This window comes from Phyllopteryx taeniolatus, chromosome 8 (genome assembly GCF_024500385.1).
Source record: "Phyllopteryx taeniolatus isolate TA_2022b chromosome 8, UOR_Ptae_1.2, whole genome shotgun sequence".
In the NCBI taxonomy this organism is placed as follows: Eukaryota; Metazoa; Chordata; class Actinopteri; order Syngnathiformes; family Syngnathidae; genus Phyllopteryx; species Phyllopteryx taeniolatus.
In genome coordinates, this window is record NC_084509.1 from 23457780 (window position 1) to 23481967 (window position 24188).

At 40.6% G+C, this 24188-nt stretch overlaps 2 protein-coding genes across 5 annotated transcripts in view; one reads left to right on the forward strand and one right to left on the reverse strand.

Moving 5' to 3' along the window:
• megf6 (multiple EGF like domains 6) overlaps window positions 1–24188 on the reverse strand; it is a 47235-nt gene that overhangs the window by 12119 nt on the left and 10928 nt on the right. For all 4 annotated transcript variants that reach the window (XM_061781713.1, XM_061781715.1, XM_061781712.1 and 1 more), the window contains 15 exons: window positions 23928–24050; window positions 21078–21200; window positions 19546–19671; window positions 19305–19427; window positions 17238–17360; window positions 15964–16101; window positions 15762–15884; window positions 14717–14839; window positions 14134–14379; window positions 13926–14054; window positions 11447–11575; window positions 11148–11276; window positions 4510–4644; window positions 4019–4153; window positions 3325–3447 (listed from right to left, as the gene is read on the reverse strand). In XM_061781713.1, coding sequence (XP_061637697.1) covers window positions 3325–3447; window positions 4019–4153; window positions 4510–4644; window positions 11148–11276; window positions 11447–11575; window positions 13926–14054; window positions 14134–14379; window positions 14717–14839; window positions 15762–15884; window positions 15964–16101; window positions 17238–17360; window positions 19305–19427; window positions 19546–19671; window positions 21078–21200; window positions 23928–24050 — 2028 coding nt within the window. The remainder of the gene's footprint in view (window positions 1–3324; window positions 3448–4018; window positions 4154–4509; window positions 4645–11147; window positions 11277–11446; window positions 11576–13925; window positions 14055–14133; window positions 14380–14716; window positions 14840–15761; window positions 15885–15963; window positions 16102–17237; window positions 17361–19304; window positions 19428–19545; window positions 19672–21077; window positions 21201–23927; window positions 24051–24188) is intronic.
• LOC133482085 (EH domain-containing protein 2-like) lies at window positions 6025–11068 on the forward strand. The gene is made up of 6 exons (XM_061781716.1): window positions 6025–6425; window positions 6511–6687; window positions 7162–7259; window positions 7633–8045; window positions 8125–8289; window positions 10342–11068. The coding sequence occupies exons 1-6, from the start codon at window positions 6205–6207 to the stop codon at window positions 10897–10899; spliced, it is 1632 nt and encodes a 543-aa protein (XP_061637700.1). The 5' UTR covers window positions 6025–6204; the 3' UTR covers window positions 10900–11068.

Consider the following 24188-nt stretch of genomic DNA (forward strand, 5'->3'; position numbering starts at 1 on the left):
GGTAAACAAATGCTCCTCGTCCAGAGCCGACACAGTACTTTAGTCAGTCGTATCATGAACATTTCCACTGCAGATGAGATTTGTGCATAGTTCATGCTCATTTAGCAGTTTTCATTATTTATGTTATATATGGTAGGCCTACGCTTACAGTATCTTTAACAATTGCGGCATGTCTTGGAGGATAAATTGTGGTAGTCTACAACGGGCAATTCCAGTTGTTTTTGAGTATTTTTTTATTTCTCCTAGATTTGTCAAATGAGAAAAAAAAAATGGGTTCCACGTAATTGAATTTTGTTCATTCATCACAGAAAAAAATTTCCCCTTCAACAGAGTTGATTGAATTTGGACTGGTGCATATAAAGGTGCAAATGCAGCATGAATATATTATTTAGTTTATATCAATTTTAAATATTTTTCCAATTTTTTAAAAATAAATAATGTGTTCATCTAAATGATAAAACCTTAAAATACGCAAGAAATTGAGTACCAAATATGGTGTATAATTTTCTTCCAAACCAAATGAGGATTGTTTGGCAGATGAGCTCCATTTTCTATGTGTTATATATACCTGTACTGTATGTTGCATGGAGAAAATGGAGCCAGAGGTGGTTTTGGATAGAATCTGACCCAATTATCTCAGCATTGAGTAGTTCTTCAATAGACCTCCTCTAGCCATAAAGGAAGCAGTGGACCATGCAACCAAGGGAAGCCACAAATTGGGGCGCACCAGAAATGTGGCATTTTGGTGGTTTCATATACTCAGGGTGTTCCCTTCAGTTTCCATCATTTCCTCCTTCTGGTGACGCTGTGCACTACCACTTTAAACCCGCAGCCTCGATGTGAGCGAAATACAGTATGCATCCTTTCAGCCATGCCCATCGCTCTGTTCCCACGCTGACAGCGTGACGTCTTGGCCGTCTTGGCATCTGCAGTGGTTCGGCTGTGATGCTGTTAAAGCGGGCCCACTGAGGATGCTGCCAACATAAATGAGTTTCAAAAGTACTGCTTATTGTGTGGTGTTTATTATTGTTGGAGTTTATGATCAGGTCCATTTTAATTTTAATTAATTTATTACACACAAATAATGTAAAATTATGCATACTAATGCAGAAACAAACATGCAAAAAAAATTTGATATAAAAATACGTCTTTATTTTATTCACTCTACTTGGTGCGACAATAAAATAAAATACAAAAACGTATTCACAATTAGTTTAAGCTTTTAACTGTATTATTGAAAGTGAAATGAAACCGAATCAGGAAGCACGGTGCGCGACTAGTTAGCACATCTGCCTCACAGTTCTGAGGAACCCGGGTTCAAATCCTTCCTGGCCTGTGTGGAGTTTGCATGTTCTGTTTGAACTCGGGTCTTCAGAACTGTGAGGCGCATGTGCTAACCAGTGGTCTACCATGCCAACATCACTAGCGCGTTAGTTTAAAACCGTCCCACTTCCTCTCTCAAAGTTTATAGGTAGGCACAGAGGAATTGGTCCACAACTACTACCGCACACACTGTGTCATCAATGAAAGACTCCATCTCTGGACTAAATGAGCTCTTTAAGACGGGAGGATTATTTCCAGATCCCTGCTTGTGTAAAAAAAAAAAAAAGAGTGCTGTCAGCCCGTAAAGCAGGTCCATACAGGACCACACAGTCGGGTAGCAGAGACCACAGAAATAGAACTGACAGAGAGAACACAGAATAGAACTTCCAGGTGCCATTTAACGTTGATACGCTGAAAGAAGACAACACACAACAATCTCGCAGAACAGTTTAGCAACAGTCATTTTTTTCTTATCTTTTTTTTTCTTTGCACATTCACAAATTATTTTGAATTGGATATCAAATTTGCAAAAGCAAGCAACAGTTAGGGCCAGTGTCAGCATAACGGTCTGCTTCCATTGTAAAAAAAAAAAAAAGTTAAGCAGTCCCAGGACCCCATAAACGACCCCATAAACGTTTCTGCCATACTAACACGTTTTTACAGTCATGTACTCTTTGCCGTGAATCTCATTATTTTATCATGTACGTGGACTAAAATATCCCACCGAAAGGGAAGGCCATATCTTTCTATTTTGTTTCTAGGAAAGAAAATACCAAATGAGATCTGGTCCGTCTCACAGCGCAGGCCTTTTTTTTCTGATTTCTCCTGAAGGGAGAGGCCCAGCAGACTGAGAAACTGAACACCTCAGCCTGAGGGGCCTCCAGAAAACAGAACCGAGACGGACTGATAGGTCTGTTTCCGCAGTGTGGTCCAATCAGAGTGACGTGTATCATTAGAATGTTATGACTGGGGACAAGAGGCTCTGCTCCAGTGGGAAATGGCCTCTTAGTGCAATATCATTCTATAATTCTTAGGGCAATATCTACTGCTGAAGTGGCACGAAGCTTTGGGCCTCATTTACAGTTACAGTAAATTTGACAACTTAGTCAAAAGACCATTGCTTGAACAACTCTACCCAATCGTTAAGACACTTTGACTAATAACTGAATCAAATAAAAGACGCATGATAAATAATAAAGTACAGTGGAGGATACAATACACATTCTATTATGGAATTTGTGCGGTTTGCAAATAGTTTTGCCTCTAACATGCCATGGACGGACGGGATGCCTCAGTTATCCCAGTTGAGTCGTGAAACCACAAAACTGAAACTGCAGCGTCCTCTAGTGGAATACAAAAAATATTACTGTTGAAACTATTATCTCCAATTTAAAGCATACATTACTGTACTGTAATGTATGCGGTATTTATGCATGTGTATATAGCATACTGAGTAACACACACACAGAGACACACAGAGACACCTGCATGGTAAAAATAGATAGATAGATAGATAGATAGATAGATAGATAGATAGATAGATAGATAGATAGATAGATAGATAGATAGATAGATAGATAGATAGATAGATAGATAGATAGATAGATAGATAGATAGATAGATAGATAGATAGATAGATAGATAGATAGATAGATAGATAGATAGATAGATAGATAGATAGATAGATAGATAGCTGGGCCCCTCAACATCTATGCTGCAAATATAGAACTATTTGGTGGGGCCCTTGTCAGTCATGGCCCCCATCGACAAAAAAAAAAAAAGGAATATGAATGAAGATGGCTAAAATGAACAGAAACGTCACTATTGATGAAGTATGATTACTTCCCTCCCCCCCCCCACACACACACACACAATGTTGGCTCTGTTCTTCGCATCGCTGCCCACAAGTGTCATCCGCACGTTCCGTGAATAGAAGAAAATGCAAAATAAGCAAAGACGTTATATGCTCAGGCATAAGGTCATTGACAATCGAAAACTTACTTTCTTCACATTTGTGTCCAGTATAGCCGCGCTCACATTTACAGTCGCCAGCGAGAGGCTCACAGCCCAGAGAGGTGTTTTGGCACTGGCATTGATTGATGCATCCTGGACCCCCTGCAGATGCTGCAGAAGTCAAAGAAAACATAAAAAAATAAATAAATAAATAAATAATACATGCGGTGTCAGCATGTGATACTATTACGTCCTTTTCTGAACATAAAGGTGTAAAAATCAGACGAGGATGATGATGACTTTACCTCTTGAAAGTTTTCCTCAAGACATGCATGGTCAAAATAGTCAAATAATCAGCATCATCAGAGTCTGACCTACTCGATCAATCAAACCCGTTCATTTTTATAGTTACTTTACCCGTACTAAATGGAGTACATATTCACACAAGCATTCAAGTATGCAAATGTTCACCATACTAGTGGACACATGTTTCAAGTACAGTATGCACATGCTCACACACGCTACAGTACTCCTCGATTTTGAATTAAAACCACATGAGGGCGCTTTAAGGTTAAAGAACCTGCTTCCACAATTCTCCTGTGTTTACCAAATCAAAACTTCGAATCCAAATGATCAACGCAAAAACCAAAACAGAGTTTATGGGGGATATTTACATGATCCAATGGTGACACATAATTAATTATGCATTGAAGAGAAAATGTGATGAGGTTTGTTGTCTCACCCAGCTGACATCTCTCCCCGTGAAGGCCCGCAGGACATTGCTGGCTGCACTCTCCAGTCCTGGGGTCACATGACCCTCCAGCTGGGCAGTCACATAGCTGCTCACAGCCCGCACCAAAGAAGCCCGACTCACATTCTACATTAGGACGCACAAACGTTTACATATAAACAGGAGCGCAGTAAGCAATCACAGTAATAGCTTAAAAAAAAAAAAAAAAAAAGTCATTTCAGAGCAGTGACTCAGTAACAAGGCTTTCTTTGGCTTTCAGCTGCGAGAGCTACCGCCGCTCTAAATGCCGTCACTATTACTAATAAAGTGGATCTTTTTGGACACCTGACAATGAAAAGGTGATAAAGTAATGCGTTGGAATTCAGGCAGTTGACCTGTGAACGTTAACCATATTGAAGCATGCCTCCTGCATGGCGGATATTGTTGCTGCCGCCTCACAAAATAAATACTTTGAAAACGGTTTTCCTGTGAAGGGACAATACCTTCCTCACATCGTGAGCCGTGGTATGCAGGCTTACAGATACAGCTCCCCATCTTAGGGTCACAGCCAGTGGAATGTTCTCGAACACAGTCACATTCCTTCGAGCAGCCAGCGCCGTGCGTCCACCTGGGACAAGCTGAGGAGTAGAAAACGAAAAACAAAAATGGAAAATGGTAGGTCGGAGGAGTTTACGTGTCATGGATCATCTCGCAATGGTGTCACCCAACAAAAGAGTTGTCTTCTTGCAGAATTAGATTTTGCTCTTGGGTTGTTCAGACGGTTTCACTCCTTTTTCATGAATATGACATTGAACTGGAAATGAGAAGGCTTCATTACTGGAGCCATTTGAGGTCCCATATTTGTTGTTGCATACAATCTGGACATACGTTTGTTTCTTTTTGGTCCAAGGGGAAAATGACCCCACTCACACCCACAACTAACAGCTTCGCTATCTCAAAGCAGTCTTTTTTTTGTTACGGAGTAAAAACACTTAGGTAGAATTTTCATGTACTCTACTGTAATTCGTTATTTATATTTCTGGCAACTTTCCCTTTTATTCCACTCCATTTCCTAAATAAAATGTATAGTTTTACTCCTAAGCATCTTCCTTACTACAAAATAAAATTCTAAGAAATTGTTCGTTGACGAAATGCCTAAACCGCGGGGCACAAAGCAGAAGGATAGTACACTCGTAATATACTTTGAAGTGATTATACAGTAATTAACTACAGTTTCCAGTAAAAACCTATTGTTCTATTATTTTTAACATGAACTTGCTGGCAACAGTGTTGCCAGTAAGTTCATGTAAAAACCCTGCAAAATGTCTAACAGTGCAGCTTTCATCTACTTTATACAACTATTCCGGTAACACCTGTGCAATTTTAAGAATAATAAAATTAGGTGGAAAAAAAAGAGACCGGGGTTCAATCCCCGGCCCCGCCTGTGTGGAGTTTGCATGTTCTCCCCGTGCCTGCGTGGGTTTTCTCCGGGTACTCCGGGTTTATTCCAACATCCAAAAAACATGCATGGTAGGTTGATTGAAGACTCTAAATTGTAGGTGTGACTGTGAGTGCAAATGGTTGTTTGTTTATGTGTGCCCTGCGATTGGCTGGCAACCGGTTCAGGGTGTACCCCGCCTCCTGTCCAGAATCAGCTGGGATAGGCTCCAGCACTCCCGCGACCCTTGTGAGGATAAGAGGTACAGAAAATGGATGGATGGAAAAAAGAGAGGTCTTTTGTGTCTTCTTATTGTGCTTAACACTAAATAATGGTGTACTATTCATTTCATCACTCATTTTCAAATTACACATTTAAATTAAAACTCGGCTGCTTTTGTGCAGATAATGATTAAAAATTGTGAAAACAAAAGACATGCAAGTTTCAAGCAATGATGAATGTGCATTGAAACAGGCATAATCATTCTTCGGAATGCTATATCTGCATGCAATCTGCCAAGATTGTCCCCATGCAGCAACAAAAACTCCACTCCACCCTTGTCCACGCTTTGTGTGAGGTGCAGCTGCAGTTTCTGGTTACACCCTCTCCACCCTCCGAATGTCACGCTGCAGGATGGAGCAGGCAGCTGTGGGAATCTGACAATATTTCTTGAGCACATTCTTCCATCATTCTGCTTAGTGCTTGCAAAGTGAGCCACTTTCATTCTGAACCAAGAACTTCACAAGAACGAGTCTTCACAATGTCTAATCGGAGACTTCGAGGCGATCCTGAAATACTCGGGGGTGTCAACATGGTGACAGAGGAGCTGAGGAACCTTTACTACAAAAGACTGCTGCCGATAGAGAAGTACTACTCCTTCCATCACTACCATTCTCCCAGCTACGAAGATGCAGACTTCGACAACAAGCCGATGGTGCTCGTAATGGGTCAGTACTCAACAGGAAAGACGACTTTTATCAGGTAACACTCAAGATCTTGGTGCAGTTAGACAGTATTCAGCTGAATCTCTAAAAACGTACAGTAGAGCGCCATCTCTGTTTTTCAGATATCTAATCGAACAAGACTTTCTGGGTAGCAGAGTGGGACCAGAGCCAACCACTGATTGCTTCACAGCCCTCATGTATGGAGAGGTGGAAGGAATCATTCCAGGGAATGCCCTCACCATGGACCGCAAAAAACCATTTCGCAACCTTGACCCTTTTGGAAATAATTTTCTGAACAGGTGATGGGGATCAAATGAGAAAAATGATATACTTTTCACTGTGCTAACAATAAATGCTGTGGGGGTGGGGGGTGCAGTAGTGTGGTTATTGCGCAAATGCTCAGAGGTGAATGATGTTCTGCAGAAAAAAAATCGAAACATTTTAACAGCCTGATGGCACTGTTTCTCAGTGGACTCTTAAACATTTATTGGATATATTGGACTTTTTTTCCCATAGAAGATCAAAGTCAACATCATCGTACGAAAAGCCATGACGCTTTAATGATGTGATGGCAGCGTGCGGATCTTTGTGCCGTTTGCTTTTACGGTGTACTGCTAAGGTCCAAAGATGGCATTCTCACTGGGTATCTGAGGAAGGATATGATATACAGTCATCGAACTTTAGGAATTTTGACTTGGCCTCTGAGCATTCACATGCATTTTGCAGAAAAGTATAATTTCTAATTTTAAATATGTATTATTATTTCTATGCAGATTTCAGTGTGTGCAGATGCCCAATCAGGTCCTTGAGAGTATCAGTATCATCGACACACCGGGCATCTTAACTGCAACGAGGGAAAAACTAAGCAGAGGTGAGTTAAACAACAAATTGCCATCTTCACAAGTGAATGCCTCTCACACGTCAGATCAAGTTCATATCAAAATTATAGTAAAAGCAGATGAGGCAAAGGAGGAATTTGAATGATGCAACACTTTTGAACACATTGGAATCGTGACCACAACAGATGAGAACAATTTGGGAGAGTTGGAAGGAGACGAGCAGAAAGTACCAGAGCAGCCTCTGCTTTACTTTCTTGACACATTCTTCTGTGGGTGGAACTGAAATGGCTTGCAAACGGAGAGGGCCACTGGGATATGTTGCATGTTTCGCACTGTCCCTTGAGGTACACAGGCAGACCTAATTACAATCCACGTTAATCAGAACCCTCTGTTCCTTCGCCGAAGGTTACGACTTCCCGGCGGTGCTGCGCTGGTTTGCCGAGCGTGTGGATCGGATCATCCTGCTGTTCGATGCCCACAAGCTTGAGTTCTCGGATGAGCTCACCCGGGCCTTTGGAGCTCTGTTTGGCTACGAGGAAAAGTTACGTGTGGTTCTGAACAAGGCAGACAGGGTGGACTCCCAGCAGCTCATGAGAGTATATGGCGCTCTCATGTGGTCACTGGGGAAAGTGTTTAGAACCCCTGAAATTTTGCGAATTTACATTGGATCCTTTTGGTCAGAGCCGAGGCAGATGTGCGACCACTACCGGTTGCTAGACTTGGAGGAGGACGATCTGTTGGCTGACATAAGAAACCTCCCACACAACGCTGCTGTGAGAAAACTGAACGACTTGGTGAAGAGAGCCCGACTCGTGAGGGTAAATTATCTGACGGGGATAAGACATTGAATCATTCTCATTCAGTGCGATGTTGATATTTGCTTTGTAACTCTCTCAGGCTCATGCGCACATCATTGGCTATCTAAAGCAGGAGATGCCGACCATTTTTTGCAAAGAGAGCAAGAAGCACAATCTAATCTACCAGCTTCCAGTCATTTTCACCAAGATCCAGCAGCAACACAGAGTTCCAGCAGGAGATTTCCCCGACTGCACCAAGATGCAGGTCACACTGGAATGCTGCATTCATACAGCTTAACTGAGGCCAGCCACTTTTGGAATGGCTGTGATCCAGAATATAATGTCCCGTTCATGACTTTGACATAAGCTTAAACCTAACCCAAAGGCGGTCAGGTATGAAATGCATTTGGACTACTTGCACCTGAACAAAATGTTTTGCGTTAACGAGTGAAAGTATAATCGGCCGTAAAATGAATAACACTTGTAAAGACGCCCAATATGTGAGCTAAACAAGGTTGCAAGGTACAACTTCAACGTATGATTCATCTCAAATCAAAACCAAATACTTCCCGTTTCATTTATAAAGGTATTGTTAATAGCCATATTTTACATTATTATAGTTTTTTGGTGATAAGTTTAGATCCCCAATTTGCAGGATATGATCCTAAGGTACAGTATGTTAATATTAAAACCGGTCCTGTATAACATAATGTAGGCTTCTCAATAAGGGAGCATTTATGTGAATGTTGGGAAAGTTCATTTTCTACGCAAACTAGTTTAAAGTTCAGTTCACCGTTCCAAAAACTAACTAGTTCAGTTCATAGTTCATAATTCAAAATTTTGAACTAAGTTCACCATTCCAAAACTGAACTAGCTCATAGTTCTTTTTTTTTTCTTTCCCAAATACGTTGCTACAGGCTATTATCCGCAAAATACTAGCATTTCATTTTCCCCATTGCTGCCACCCATTCAGTCCACACTAAAAGCCAGCTGTAGCTCTCACCCAACAATCTCAAAAATATGTGGAAAAGTTGATTGAATTGTCTTTTTTTAAGTTGAGGAATTAAAAAAAAAACCAGGGCTTTTGTCCTTAATGTGTGGGGGGGGGGGAAACAAAAAAAACCTGCAACAGTATGACAGGAACGATGGTGAAAGGACATTAATAACTGCATTTCCCGTAGATCTGGCTGACTATACAGTGCTCCCTCGCCACTTCGCGCTTCACGTTTTGCGGCTTCGGTGCTTCGTGGGTTTTTCCCAAATATTCATTACAAAAAATAAATACAGCCATATCGGCAGCCATATTGCGGAAAGACGCGTTGTTTCATGTTGATGCGAGGCTTTGTACATGCCTGTACTGTACGGGCACTCATACAAGGCGCGTGATTGGTTCCCGGCGCGACATCGACCAATGAGAGCACGAGTGGATTTATCCCGTGAGCTGATTGGCTGCGCATCATCGCAACCTCACCCAGCATCTTCCCTTGTTGTGTCTCGCCAGTTTCGTCCGCGCTGTTGTGTTCGCAATAACTTTTTTTTGTTTAAGCGATAATTTTTGGGGATTAGTTAAGCAAGCCCTTACAATGCCGCCAAAGCGCTGTGCCCCTGCGAAAGCACCCAAGAGGAAGAAGAAGACGATGACATCATCGAAAAAGTGAAACTTTTAGATATGATCAAAGAGGGCAGAAGTTATGCATCTGTGGGGGGGCAAATCCAACTATGCGGTTTTTCACCTTTCGCGGGGGGTTCTGGTCCCCATTAACAGTGAAAAACGAGGGAACACTGTATTAACAAAATATTGTATCTATTCTTATAATAAAAACAAAATAGATTCCATATTATGACAGTGTGATGGTACTGTGTTTTATCAAAAGCATTCAGATGCAAATATTAGTTTTCCTACTAATCAGTTTTTACTGTGATGTACCAAAGAACACATTCACTCCCATTTACGCAATGTCACTGAACGTAGCTCACACACTCGCAAAGATGCGATGCAAAGAAACATGAATGGCGGCTGCGGACTGGGTTGCCAAATACGGCATTTATCCCCGACATATGAAGGCTCGTATTTAATGTGTTCAGCCAGGTTTGACCTGGAAGTCCTTAACAAAACCTGTCACTCTTGAATGAAAATGAACTTTCATTCAAAAACCATTCTCCAGACGCCAGAAAAAGTGCATTCTCACTAACAGAAATGAACAAAATTCAGTTCCCGTTTGCCCAAAATATGAACTCATTGAGGTACAACACTGGGCGCTAGTCTAAGTTTCCCAAACATGATCTGACTCAACATTTCCAACTTTACTTTTTTCAGGAGCAACTTCTGAGTCAAAACTTCTCCAAGTTGAAGAAACTGAAACCAAGTCTGATGGCTTCCCTAGACAAACTCCTGAACACTGACATCGCTAACCTGGTGCCGCTGCTTCAACAACAAGAACTTATACATAAATCCCTCCCCGGGGTGCTAGAAGATGAGTTCCTAGGAACGTTCAGGCGTGAGCATTACAAGAGACATCCCTTCAAGGAGGTCAAAGATGGCGACGACAGCGAACAAGGTTCCACTGAGTGGATAGTGGAGAGACACAAGCCGAAGTACGATGAGATATTTTACAACCTCAGCCCACATGAGGGCAAACTTAGTGGAGCCAAAGTCAAACAATGGATGACGACAACACTTCTGCCGAATTCTGTGCTCGCCCACATCTGGAGGCTGTCAGACATCGATGCCGATGGTATGTTGGACAATGAGGAGTTTGCTTTGGCTGTCCATCTAATTGAAGGAAAACTGGAGGGCCATTGGCTCCCGCGTGAGCTGCCCTCTCACTTGCTACCTCCTTCCAAACGACTAAGTATGACTGCTGAAGGGATCTAAACAAGACATGCAGCATGGAGCTGTGAATATGTACATTATTTGTAGAGAGTGGAAAAACAAACACGAACATTGAGAAACACATCCAGAATCCTCAATGCATTTTACTATACGTGACATAGTTGTAATGGTTTTGTATTAATGCTGTAATTAAAAGATGACTTTAATAGCATTGTAATATTTGATTACTTCCTGTGAGCATCATCAACACCTTTAAAAAGTCGGCACTATAAAATCAAGTTGGTACTCACGCAGATGGCAGTGTCGACCATACAACCCTGGGGAACACAGGCAAGCTCCATATAGCCGATGGCAATGTCCATTGTTGGGACAGTTGCACTTTCTCATGCAGTGAGTTCCGAAATAGCCCCTTGGACAACCTGCCAACATGAACGAGAATCAAAAATAAAAAAAAAACACTGCGATAATCGAGGGCCAACATTTGAATGAGATTACAGTGAAACTGAGTTTTATGTTTGGAGCATACTGAAGGAAAATCTTTTTCTTGTTTTCTTTTTTTTTGGGTGTGAATTTGTGTACAAATACAAACCAGTCTCGCAGAGTAGACCTTGTACCCCCGGGGGGCACAAACACCTCCCAGTCACAGGGTCACATGTGCCTCCATTCTTACATCGGCACAGACTGTTACAAGTCGGCCCGTAAGTGCCCTGAGGACAAGCTGGAGAATAATGGGGGTCTTGAGAAAAGTACATTGAGAACATTGAGTAAAGACACTGCTAAATGAAACACTGGCTTATACTGCATGTAAGATAGGCAAAGGAGTGAAACAATGAACAATTAAACAACTATCAATTGAACAATATACTGTACATTTTAGTTCAATTAGCCGTGGCTTTTATAGTTTTATGTACCTATGCCAAGCACAAAGGCTGCATTGTTTTCAGTGTTTTGGTTGCTGTTGGTTTGTCGATTAGTTTGCTAGAATGATTATGCAAAAACTACATGAGCCATTTCAACAGGTAGATAAAAAAAACAAAAACAAAAAAAACATTAAAACAAAAATGGAGGATCTGGGTAAAGGTGCGGATTAGGGCTGTGAAAAGAAATCGACTAACTCGGCTAAGTCGACCACAAAAATTGGTCGATGCAAAAATTTCGGCCTCAAGGCAATTAAAAGTGTTAATAAAAGCCTTCTTGTGCCACCCGGAACCATTTGGCCATTGTCCATGTTTACCGCATGGACATTTGTTGCAGACGGTCGCACTGTTGGGCCAGTGGGAAAAAAAACAACAAAGGAGAATCTGTAAGTGATTTTTAAGACACTATTAAATGTGGGATGTAAATATAACATGATGTATTATGAAGTAGTTGATTAGAAGTTAGTGTTTTGCTTTTTTTTTTTTTTTTTTTTTTTACCTAAAATGGTAATTGCCAGCATGCTAATGCTAATCCCAAATGCTAACCGTTTAGCAAAGGCTAATTTTGTTGTTTATATTATATACTCAGTACCAACAAATGCAGTTTAAGGATAGAAATCCAGCCCTCATAAATGAGAATAAAATGTGTGTTAGTAGTAAAAGAAAAGAAAAGAAAAGAGAAAACAAATTTGAAAAGATTTATACTCAAGTACTTGATGAAATATCTTTAGCATAATCAATTCTAAAGATATGATTGTGACAGCCCTTGTGCAGATACAGGAATTTATTTAATTTTTTTCACCGTTTTATAGCAAAAACATAAAAATGGCACAATGAAATTTGTCCTCTCAGCAGATTCACTTCTTATGGCTTCCATCACTCACAGAAAACTGGCTCTTGCTCCACTTTGGCAGCAGATCCGTGACTTCTTGTAAACTGAGAAGTAGCGCATGGGCCAAGGAAAGATCCATTCAATATCGTTGACAGTCAAAGAAGAAGAAGCAAATGGATTAACATGGCCAATCACTAGATCTTCAAGGGTGCTATTCATGGTATCCAGGAATAGAAGCGGCACCACACCGCCTGTCCATCTTGAAATTCTTTTGTATCCAGATCTCTGTCAGTGTATATTCTGTATAAAATGTGACATTCTAATGGGCTTACTCCATGAGTTTCCCGTCATGAGTACCAGCGTGACTCAGGTTCAGACCAGGGACAGCCATTGATCACAGGAGTGCATGGCAAGAGTGCACCTTTGCTTTAAAATCCAGCAATGGACATCCTTGGCCTTGGTAAGGTAGCACACATATTGATTCCCCTGATGCTTTTATTTATTTTTTGGTTTTGTTCAACAGTCCATAAACGACCCTCCAACCTACACAGAAGAGCCGACAGATTTTGATATATGACCCTGGATCGATGGACGCAGTAGGCCATCTCGCTCTAAAACTGGACCACACTTCTATAGGTAGCACAAATAGAACTAACAGATGGATTATCCCAAGAGGTGGGAAAGACTCCTAGTTTTGTGTGTTTGTGTGTGTGTGTGTTCGTCTGCGTACGTGTACATATTCATGGCCAAAAATAACTAGTTAAAGGATAAACTATAGTCATTCTGGCCTTCTGTGTGTGTGAACTCCCCAAACAGTCTCTCAATCAGAAAAAGTGAACGCTGTCAGTCAAATTTGATTCCTAACACAACTTTTAACCATAATGACATTCTGTAGAGCGGCAATCCTAGTTTGGATCAGAACCTAGCTGTACACGATTGTGGCTTTGTGAATGTAAATTATGCCAGTCATTCATTTTTTACTGAGAAATTGTTTTGAAAATAAAATGTTTCGCAATGATTTAAATCATCATTTTGACATTTGATGGGTTCTTTGTGAGCCCATTCCCTAACCTTTAAAAAGTTTACTGGAAATCAATTTAGTAGTAAACAAACAAACATACAAACAGGGAGAAAAAGGTCCTTGGTGGAATATAGTTCACCATTTTTTACCTCATCATTTAAAACCTCTAAAGCGATTTATGAAAACGTCACTTTAAAGCATTTTCGCAACTAAAGCGTGTAGTGCCAATGTTCTGTGTTGCAGAAACTAGATGTGAGAGGCACTCCATGTATTGAATATAATAATCTGTTGAACTTACTCTCATTGCAGATAACGCCAGCCCATCCAGGTGAACATTCACAGCGGTCTTTATTTTCACCACAGTTTCCATTTACACAGTCTTCACATCGCCAACTGCAGTCTTCCCCAAAAGAGTTATCCAGACACACTGACAAGAATGAAAAAAAAAAGTGTTTCTATTGTCAGAGAACTGAAACAGCCATAGTTGATCGTGGCTTTTGTTGTACCAATTTGGTTATCCAATCTAAATTCTCCATGATGTTTTTTGAGGCTCTCAAACTCTTCATCAAAGTCCCCAGCATCATCATCATCATCATCATCACTGCCATAGCGCGAATGCAAAGCTGCTGTGTAATGGAGGAGCTGGGGAACGTTGCGGAAGAACAGCTGTGGGAACTTGTAGACTTCCAGCTGCTCTTCATCTTCTTCATCTTCCTCCTCGTCATCTTCCTCCAACTCTCTACCATACAAAGCTAACAAAGGCGACACAAAATGACCACATTACCAATCTAATATAAGCTGTGATTAAATATTCTATTTACATCTTTTTTATGACTGAGTACAATTTAATATGGATGAAATCGTTGGGTTCATACTTTTACAGTCATAATTTGACATTGTCTCTATTGTTATTTTAAAGGAAGTCCAGTCCAGAGTCCAATTTCCGGTAGGTCTAAACAAACTTTGGGCCCTTCCTGTGTTAAATAGGAGAAAGTTGGGCTACATATACTGTACAACTAGTAATCAGGCAATTCATGGAAACTGTCTTTTTTCTTTCTTTTTATTAAGTATTAGGTCAAGGTTACTGACAGATGCAGGTGTGCTGATCTTGATCCAAACGGAAACCATTTCGGCAAAAACACTCATATGTTCCCAGGGTGTTGACACAGTCATGGTCGCAGTCTGAAGTCTCTGCCAGACACTCATTGATGTCTGGAGGGCGGGGGGGGGGGGGGGGGGGACAAGAGAGAGGTTGCACATAACTTGTTATCATGGAACCAGAACCTAATAGCAGAAAAACCCTAGACAACTAAGCTCCTAGGATCACTGGGACACACAAACTCCTCCACCACGATAAGGTGACGGCACAAGGAGGGGAACAACTCAAATAAACTAATAAAACAGGGGTTTGACTGTAACCCTTACTTCCCCTTGAATCTAAAATATTCATCTTAAGATATATTGGATGTTGTATCTAGTTTGACAGAGCTGCACAAAAGAGGGTCCATAAAGCTGTCAATAAATGAGTTGGGTGTGAAAGAAGGTGACTGGAATCTGACCTCAACCCAAACAAAAACTCTTGAATCTTCCTCTGGATGGATGGATACAAATTTCCACAGACACATACAAACATCTCTTTGAAAGTCTTCCCAAAACAGTTTACGTTGCCATGTCTGAAAGTGGAGACCAAGTCCATGTTTTCTCCTACTTCCTGTACATGCAATGGCTAGGTAGCTCAATAAAGCTGAGACGGCGCTGTTTGTTTTTGTTGTTTTACTTCCATTCATCCATTTTCTTTACCGCTTATCCTCACTAGGGTCGCGGGCTGTTGGAGCCTATCCCATCTGTCTTCAGGCGGGAGGCGGGCTCCACACTGAACCGGTCGCCAGCCAATCACAGGGCGCATACTTCCAAATAATATAATGATTGGGATCTTGCCTTGTACTCTTGATTGCACAAAGGCCTTTGTACAATGATTTACTTCTTAGCAACCAACATTTTATTATTTCTCACTGGCTCTGGAATAGGTTCTGTTACTTGAATGTGTTTTGGGATTTGCGTCCAGCATCACAGTGCCACAAAACAAAAAGCATAACAAAGCTTCGATAATCCGCCAACAATTCAGAATTCTTACCGTCGCAGCTGCAGCCATCTGGGTTTTGTGTGTGGCCGGCTCTACAGCTGCATTCGTACCCGCCTGGATAGTTTCTGCAGAAGTGACTGCAGCAGGATTCCCCATTGACACACTCATCACTGTCTGAAGTAGGTACACAGTAGTACATTGTAAGTTTCAGCATATAGTACAGACGGTAGACAAGGCTAAAAGGAGTTCTTACCTACACAGGTCTTCCTGTCCTGGTCTAGCTGGTAGCCATGATGGCAGGAGCAAAGGGGCCCGTTGGTTGTGTGCTCACACTGATGAGAGCAGCCGCCATTATTCTTCTCACAGCTGTTAACAATCTCCATCTCAATGCCTGGAGTGTACAAGTGTGTATGACCACAGAAAAGACAGGCAGGGCCGGGAATTGAACCCCGGTCCTCAGAACTGTGAGACAGATGACCTAAAATTAATATACACCCCAAATTCCTTTATATTTTTCAATGCCACCCTTTGTACCTCTCCAAATATTTTTTTTTAAAGAATATCGATAAATAATTCTTTTAGAAGGTGGCTTAGCGACGATTAACATGACTATAAAACACTTTCACTTGCATTAAATATTCATCTCCAACCCAACACCATAACATTTTATTTTGGGGGTCGTTGATAAACACCTTCAGGCTTTAAGAAACAGCATAAGAAGATAATTGTATTTCCAACACTGTTTGCTGCTTGCTTGACAGATTCTACTATGATGGAAAGATAAAAACCCACCCAAAGCTTCATACTGGATGTGTGATGTGCTGCATTTTATACAATTTGAAAAAATTTGAGGGTGTCAGAGAATAATTTCTTTGTCATTTGGGATCCCATTTTGAATGATCTGAAATCACTCACGATACTACCCAATATGACATAATTCTTACAGCTAATGTCTTTTTTATTTTTATTTTTATTTTTTTTGGGGACTGCGTACTAGACGACACCTGCCCTTGTCTAAAAATGTTATTTCCGGACTCTGCTACGTATTTTCTGAACCCTGCTACATTTCCCTGTGTCACTTTTGCACTAAGAATCGTGCTCTACATTGAGGACTATTTGGTTCTACTTGTTGTTGCTTTTTGCTCTTTTTATTTACCTTGTTTTTTTTTTTTTAAATAAAAATGTTTATACTTTTGTACCTTTGTCTGTGCCCCAAGTTCAGGTGGGTGGTTGAGGGAGGGATAAAAGTGGGGGAAAGGAAACACATGATGTTTCTGTGTCTACGTGTGCCTTTTGACTTGACTTGAAAAAAATCATTAAAAAAAAAGAAAAGACACAACATTTTCGGCAAATGAGGAAAAATGAGTTTGTTTTTGAATCCAAGTAAAGGATTCATGCACCGCATACGGAATTTACTTCACCATTCAGAATGTGTGTTAAATGAAATGTCCACTGGTGGAATAATGGATCAGTTCTGTTTCCGCAATAATGGGTCTCTAGTGGAGAAAACACGTTATCTTTACTCACGGTAGCACCGTTTTCCATCTGCACCGAGGTCAAAGCCCGGATGACACACACAACGAAAGGAGCCCAGCGTGTTGACGCATCCATGAGAGCACTTGTCATGGCCTGAATTGCACTCGTCAATGTCTGTTGAAGACAGGACATGCACAGAAGTGCTTGGTTGGTTATTTTAAACACACAGGAACGTGACACAAATGACAGAAAAACAATACTCACACGAGAATGTAAGTTCCTTTACATCTTGAATTATTTATCAGTGTCATGGACACAAGAATGTATTGATAGCTCAGACTGGGATTCATGGTCATGTGCATTTTAGCTGCATGAAAATATCTATTCTTGGAAGGAGTGGAATAAACTGTTGGCTCTGTTTAATTAATTTGACTATGAATGGAACATTTCCACTTATATACAGTACAAAGGCATATATAACACTATTAAGAGTTAAGTAAAGGCAGATAGAGCAAATATTTTATTTTTTTGGAACAGGATTTTGTAGCGAGAGCTAGAGATTGAATCAGGGATGTGTGGTCAGGGGAGGCATATACAGTATAAACTAATAATCTCTTGTCTGTGCTTTATATTGATTTTCTTTTTTAATCAAATAATGTTCATGACTTCGATTCATCCATTTTCCGTATCACTTATCCTCATTGGGGTTGTGGGGTCCATGACTTCATTAAAATTGCTGAATGAGCGTATTTTCTGTTCAAACACATGGGCAAGACGAGAACTGCGACAGCGAGCAGCCAGCCTCACCTCAGATTGTGCAATTCCTCACAAAAAGCAGAAATACCACACAACAACAGCACCACATTCTGGTAAAAATGACTGTACAACAACAGAGGAGGCTATTGGCAAGTGCCGATCGCACAAAACCGGAGCTAAAGTGTGAGGTGAGGCAGAAAGGATTCTGCCTCCAAACTGGTAGGCAGCCTCCTTTAGAGTGGCTGTCGCAGCCACACTGAAGGGGGCGTACGTGAACACACAGGTCACATTTGTGCCGTTTGTCTTCAATGCATTAAAACATTTTAAAAAAACATTCAGTCAGAATAGGACTGATCAAGGAAAACCTTATTTACTGGCAATTAGTGCTTGGACTCAAACCCTAACACCCCATTAACTATTCATATTGACAGCAACAAATGACAAGTGAATCACAATCTAATTGTTACTCCTTGTACTAGTCCAAAATATCATCCATCCATTCTCAATATCGATTATCCTGTTTAGGGTTACGGGGTGCTGGAGCCTATCCCAGCTGACTTCAGGCGAAAGACGGAGTACATCCTGAACACCAGCCAGTCAGTCGCAGGGCACATATTGAGACCGCTATCCATTCACACTCACGTTCACACCGTCACGAGTGGTAACTAAACCCACGCTGCCTGCACCGGTCAGGCGAATGTACTACTAGATTATCAGTGACGCTAGTCCAAAATAATAATCCAACAAATGAAATGTACAATTTGATTATTTGAAAACGATCTACTGAACTGGTAAGAGAGTACGCTGGTATGTTTGACTGATGCGTTTTAGCTGCCACGTCTCCATACAGAAAAGTTTTTCTTTTTAGTTTAAAATGGCTTACTTTAACCAGGATCCCTCACCATACTCTGGCCGCAGGTAGAATCTGAGTCTGTTTTGCGCTTGTCTGTCATATAAATCTTCACGGACCGGACCAAGCTGTTGCCTTTCCAGCTAGCCTGCTGCTACTTAGTCTTCTGGCTACCTAGCCGCTCTGGCTTCACACTGTGTTGGATCAACTTTCTCCCACTCAATCTGCCGTCATGCCGCAGTTGGCTTCTCCAGCGATAGCTCTTTTCCTATTTTATTTTTTATTATTCTTATTCTTGTTTTGATTCAAATGTGAAAATTCTGATTGGGGATTTGTTTATTCATTGGAATTTCTGGGTCAATCTGGATCACCACTGATTTGTTTGTAGCTCTACTGGCAATAATCTTTATTTAGACGCAGAGACTTTTGAAGCTCAAAGAAGAAAAGGGCGGGTGGGTGAGTGGGTGGGTGGGTATATGAATGGATGGATGGATGAATGGTTGATTCCTCACCTTCACAGCTCTTGCCACCTTCAGCCAGAGTAAAACCAGGTCGGCAGCTGCAGTGGACACGGCCATCCACAGACTCACACAGCTGTGTGCAGCCTCCATTCCTCTCCTCACAGGGGTCCCTCACTGCCACACAAAAACACAGAGAATGTGACCCACACATGCACATACTATCATGAGTATCTTGTTGATTTACAGACTGTCTTTTCAAGGTCCTGTAGGGGAAATTAGGACTGTGGCTTACGTTCACAGTGTCTCCCATCTGTCTTGAGCTTGTAGTTCTTTCGACACTCACATTTGTAGTGATTGTTCCCCATGTCTAGACACTGGTGCTCACAACCACCATTCAACACCAAGCAAGAGTTTACCGCTTCAATGCAAAAGAGACACATGCATAGATTAGAAATAGCAAAAAATGTAAATTAGATTTTTGTTAAATTCGGACTACCCGCAATTTCTGGAGACATGTCATTATAAATAATATTTGTGGTGCCCTTGAGCAAGTCACCAGCCCACATTTCAAGTGGTGTAGCACTGTTTGCAGGCCTCTATCACTCTGAAACTCTTCTTGCATGCCTGCATGTGTGTGAGCTGGTTCTCGACGTGATGTGCAAGACAAAATATACATCAGAGTGTAAGGTGAATTTTGCCTTTAATGATCAAGTGTAATACATGAAATGAAAATAGTATGTAAGCCAGGTACTGCTGGCAGTCCCAAAGCTAATATTTCCAACCAATTACTGTGTACCAAATATGAAATATCACCTCTGTGCCTCAGTTTTTATAAGAAAATAATTTAACACTAATGACTTTAACAGGTGCAAACCTTAGACTCGGTCTTCTTGGGCAAAGATACTAAAGAGAGATGGAGAGAGAATCACACTGCATTGAAAACTCTAGTTATGTTAATTGTATTCTGTTTTATTTTAGAGCATATTAAACTGTATCTGTCCTGCACCAAGAAAATATTCTTACATTCATTCATATTCATTTGCCTGGCATTAGTGATATGCACAGATGTTTTTATGTATTTATTTATTTTTGTTCATGTGTGTTACTACTGACCACTTTACTGCTGTTAAATCACAAACTCCACATTGCTGAGCTAATAAGGCCTATCCTATTCTACTGTATTTGATTTATTCAATTCTGCTCCATTCTCGTCGAGTCCATTATCTATTGTATTATTTGTGTATTAGCCAGAGTCATATTTAAGATACAGATACAAAATACAGGCACAAACTTGTTGGGACCCTTTTGTCAAAGAAAGAAGTATTAATAAATTAGTATATGAAAATCATCAGCGGCCACCTCCGACCACCACTTCGCGCTACGACTGCGTTCGTTATTTACCTACAAACATCGCCAAATGTAATTGAACGTCACATATAAAGTATATCACATGAACACACAAAGATTATGCAATACTTTTTCACATGGGTGGACTAAAATATCTGTCAACACGTGCACAAGTCTTACTGAGAGTTACAGAAATTGGTAGATTGTCATGATTGCCTCAAAACGTAGTGGAACAAAATATTAGGGGTACCGTTATTTTCGTCCAGCTCATTTCGTGAGTTTTTTTGCTTGTTTGTTTGTTTGTTTTTTAGTTTAGTGGCATTCGTGTCTTTTTCTTTCTTTAACTTAAGTGTGCGGAACTGTGTTTGTGTCATATTTTGTGTAGTACTTCTCATACTTTCAACAATGCTTGAAATGTATGCGTTAATGTGGTAACCCGAGTTCATCAGGAAAAAGGTTCAATTTCTAACTACTTACCAATACAAGTCCGACCATCAGTATGCATGCGGAATCCTTTCCCACACTCACAATGGTAGGAGCCTGGTGTGTTGACGCACATCTGCTGGCATCCTCCATTGAGCTCCGCACATTCATTGACATCTGAACACACACACAAATGTACAATAATATTAATAATAACCAGTATAACTGCTTCAACTATTTAGCAGAGTAGATTTGCTTCTGACTTCGTCACAAACATGTCAGAAGTGGAAACCCTTCGTTTGCATCTGGAAAACATGTCAGGCATCCCCAGGTTGTTTTCTTATCGCTTACAGAGAGGATGACAGATTATACCGTATGTGTACATGGAGAGCAAGACATCGTTACCGTTTTTTGATTGAGCAGGTTGGACACTAGAACCACGTGGTTCTGCTCACAAAATTGTACCATCACTAATAACTAACATTAATTAAGTTTCTCAGAAGTCAAAGCAGCGCTGTATGTGCATGCGTGCGTGCGTGTGGTTCAGACCTATGGGAACGTTTTTGTTGATGTTGTTGTTTTTTTCTTATAATCCCAATATTATTTTCATTAGCTTCTGTACAATAATGAAAGCAAAGAGGAGTTAGATGTGTCAAAGTTGAGGCCATTCTTAGGTGAAAGTTGTTGCTTCCCAATCTATTTAGACTGTCTAAATGATATAAAGAATAATCCTTACACTGCTTCTTATAGAATCACATATTCATGAACTGTTACATTATTCTGAGCTGTTTTGTACATTCACACTTTGGCACAAATTTAACAATTGGCCTACAGAGGAAGGTTGACTAAATGAATAGACGTATCAGTCTCCTCCAGTGAGAGAATAAATGAGAGACAAAGTCTGGCTTCTTTTCAGCAGATGTTAAGGGAAGGTCTGTGGGGCAGTTGGAGTGGTGTCAGAAGTGTCAAAGGTTGAGGGGGCAGAATGCATGACCGGGGATCGTGCGGTGTAGTTTGGCTCTAAACTGCTGAGCATGCATCTACTGTAAGAAAAAAAAGAGAAGCAACAGGTGGTCTGTTGACTGAGGATGGAAGGCAAATAAGCAATAACATAACATCGACCAATAAACACATCTTATTTCCAATTAATTTATATAAAGACAATAAGCAGCATTGTACAAAGACTTGGTTTCAATCATCTCTTAGGTTCCAGGAGGTAATGATAACTTCCTAACTCCACAACAAAGATCCGAGGTAGTAGTCAAATTTCACCTCTTCTTTGAAAATAAGCTCTCCACATATATATCACACACACAAAAAAAACAATAAAAGAAGAACTTCATCCCAGGTGAGGCTTCTTCTGCTTGTCTTTTCTACTCGTTCATTGGCTGTGATGATTTAAGTTATTACTAACTGACAATATCCTGTCATAAAAGGTGAAAGGCCAGGGGTACTTCTTCACACCCGAAACACTGTGGAACATATGGGCCTCACTCTGCATTTTTTTTCTTTTTTTTTTTTGCCAGACTAAGAGAGCCAACTGTTTAGTTGACAGTTTAGAGAGCATGTGTAGTCTGTGTTTTTTGTTCAGCGTTTTACGGCCTGGAGTCCAGACCGTAAAACGCTAAACACCATCTGCAGCAGGTCAATCAAAGCTAAAGTACTGTACAGTCATTAATATGAACAATTCGGACCCATAATTCATTCAAAACAACAACCATCTTTGTTAGTTTCTGTTGAGCATGCTTGTGTAGAAATGTTGGTCATTTGTCAAATGATCAACTCACAGATAAATTCAAAGATGGTCACCCTGCGTTTAAAAGATGTGGAAATTTGAACAAAAGACATCTGTATGCACATGTGTACTTCAAGAACGGGGATGACTGATTGTACAAATGATAAAGTGTAGTAATGCCCATTGACAGATTGTTGGCAGTAATACCATAAAACCATAATGTTAGTGCAAATAAGAAACAATGCACATTTTAGTGCACGGAACAAAGGTGCAGCTTCAATAGGGCAGCAAATACGAAACAATACACATCTCGGTGCGCTAAACAAAGGTGCAGCTTTAAGAGGGCAGGAAACGCATTCAACATGTGAGTCGTCGCCTCGATTTCGTACGGTACAGTAAATTGTTGGTGTAAACGATACAAAAATGACTTCAAATGCAACATTAGGTAAGGAAAGGGGCTGCTATTGGCAAGCAAGCAAAACAGTAAACATTGGTAACGATAACTATTACAGGATTCAAAATATTGTGTTAAAGACGAACTACGTGCAGACATTTTGACCTTATCCAATACGTCATGATGTCTATTGCAGTAAATTGTGGTTGTCTATTTCCCCATCCACAGAAAGAAGGAAGAACATGCAAAAATCGACACAGAAAGTGTTCGAATTTCAAAGGTGGACCATATCTAAATATGCTGTACCTACTGTAGAAGAAAGGTTTCTGTCCAACACCTGGATTGCTAAGAACATCAGAAACCATCCATGCATTCATTTCTATACAGCTTGTTCTCATGAAGGTCATGGGTAAGCTCGAGTGAGGTGGGGTACACCCTGAATCACCAGCCAATCGCAGTGCCCATACTGTATGAACAAACAAGTATTTTGACTCAAACTCACACCTATGGACAATTTAGAGTCATCAATTAACTTACCAAGTGTGTTTTTCAAATGTGGGAGGAGGCCAATATACCAGACCATGTAAACTGCACATAGGATGCAATTAAAACGTAGGATCTCTTGACTGTGAGGCAGATACGCGAACCACTAGGCCTTCATTAATAAAATAACAATTTGTTAATCAATTACCACACAATAGAGGGATGCTCAGCTGAGCAGACATTAATATAAAATGTGTTTGGGCACACTAGTTGTATCAAATGTTATTCTTACCATGACAAGATTTGCCATCTGGCCCCAGCTCACTGCCCTGAGGACACTTGCAGTAGTAGCTGCCAAAGGTATTGCAACAGTATTCTTCACAGCCTCCTTTGTCCACCTCACATTCATTTATATCTGAAAGAAAGAAAAAAAATTTGTGAAAACTGTTTCTGCGTTCAATGCATGTGACATTGTGTGATCATTTATTAATGTTTGCTCAGGAAAAACACTATTGCTTACCTTTTTACAAAAGATTTTAGAGTTAAATGTGAA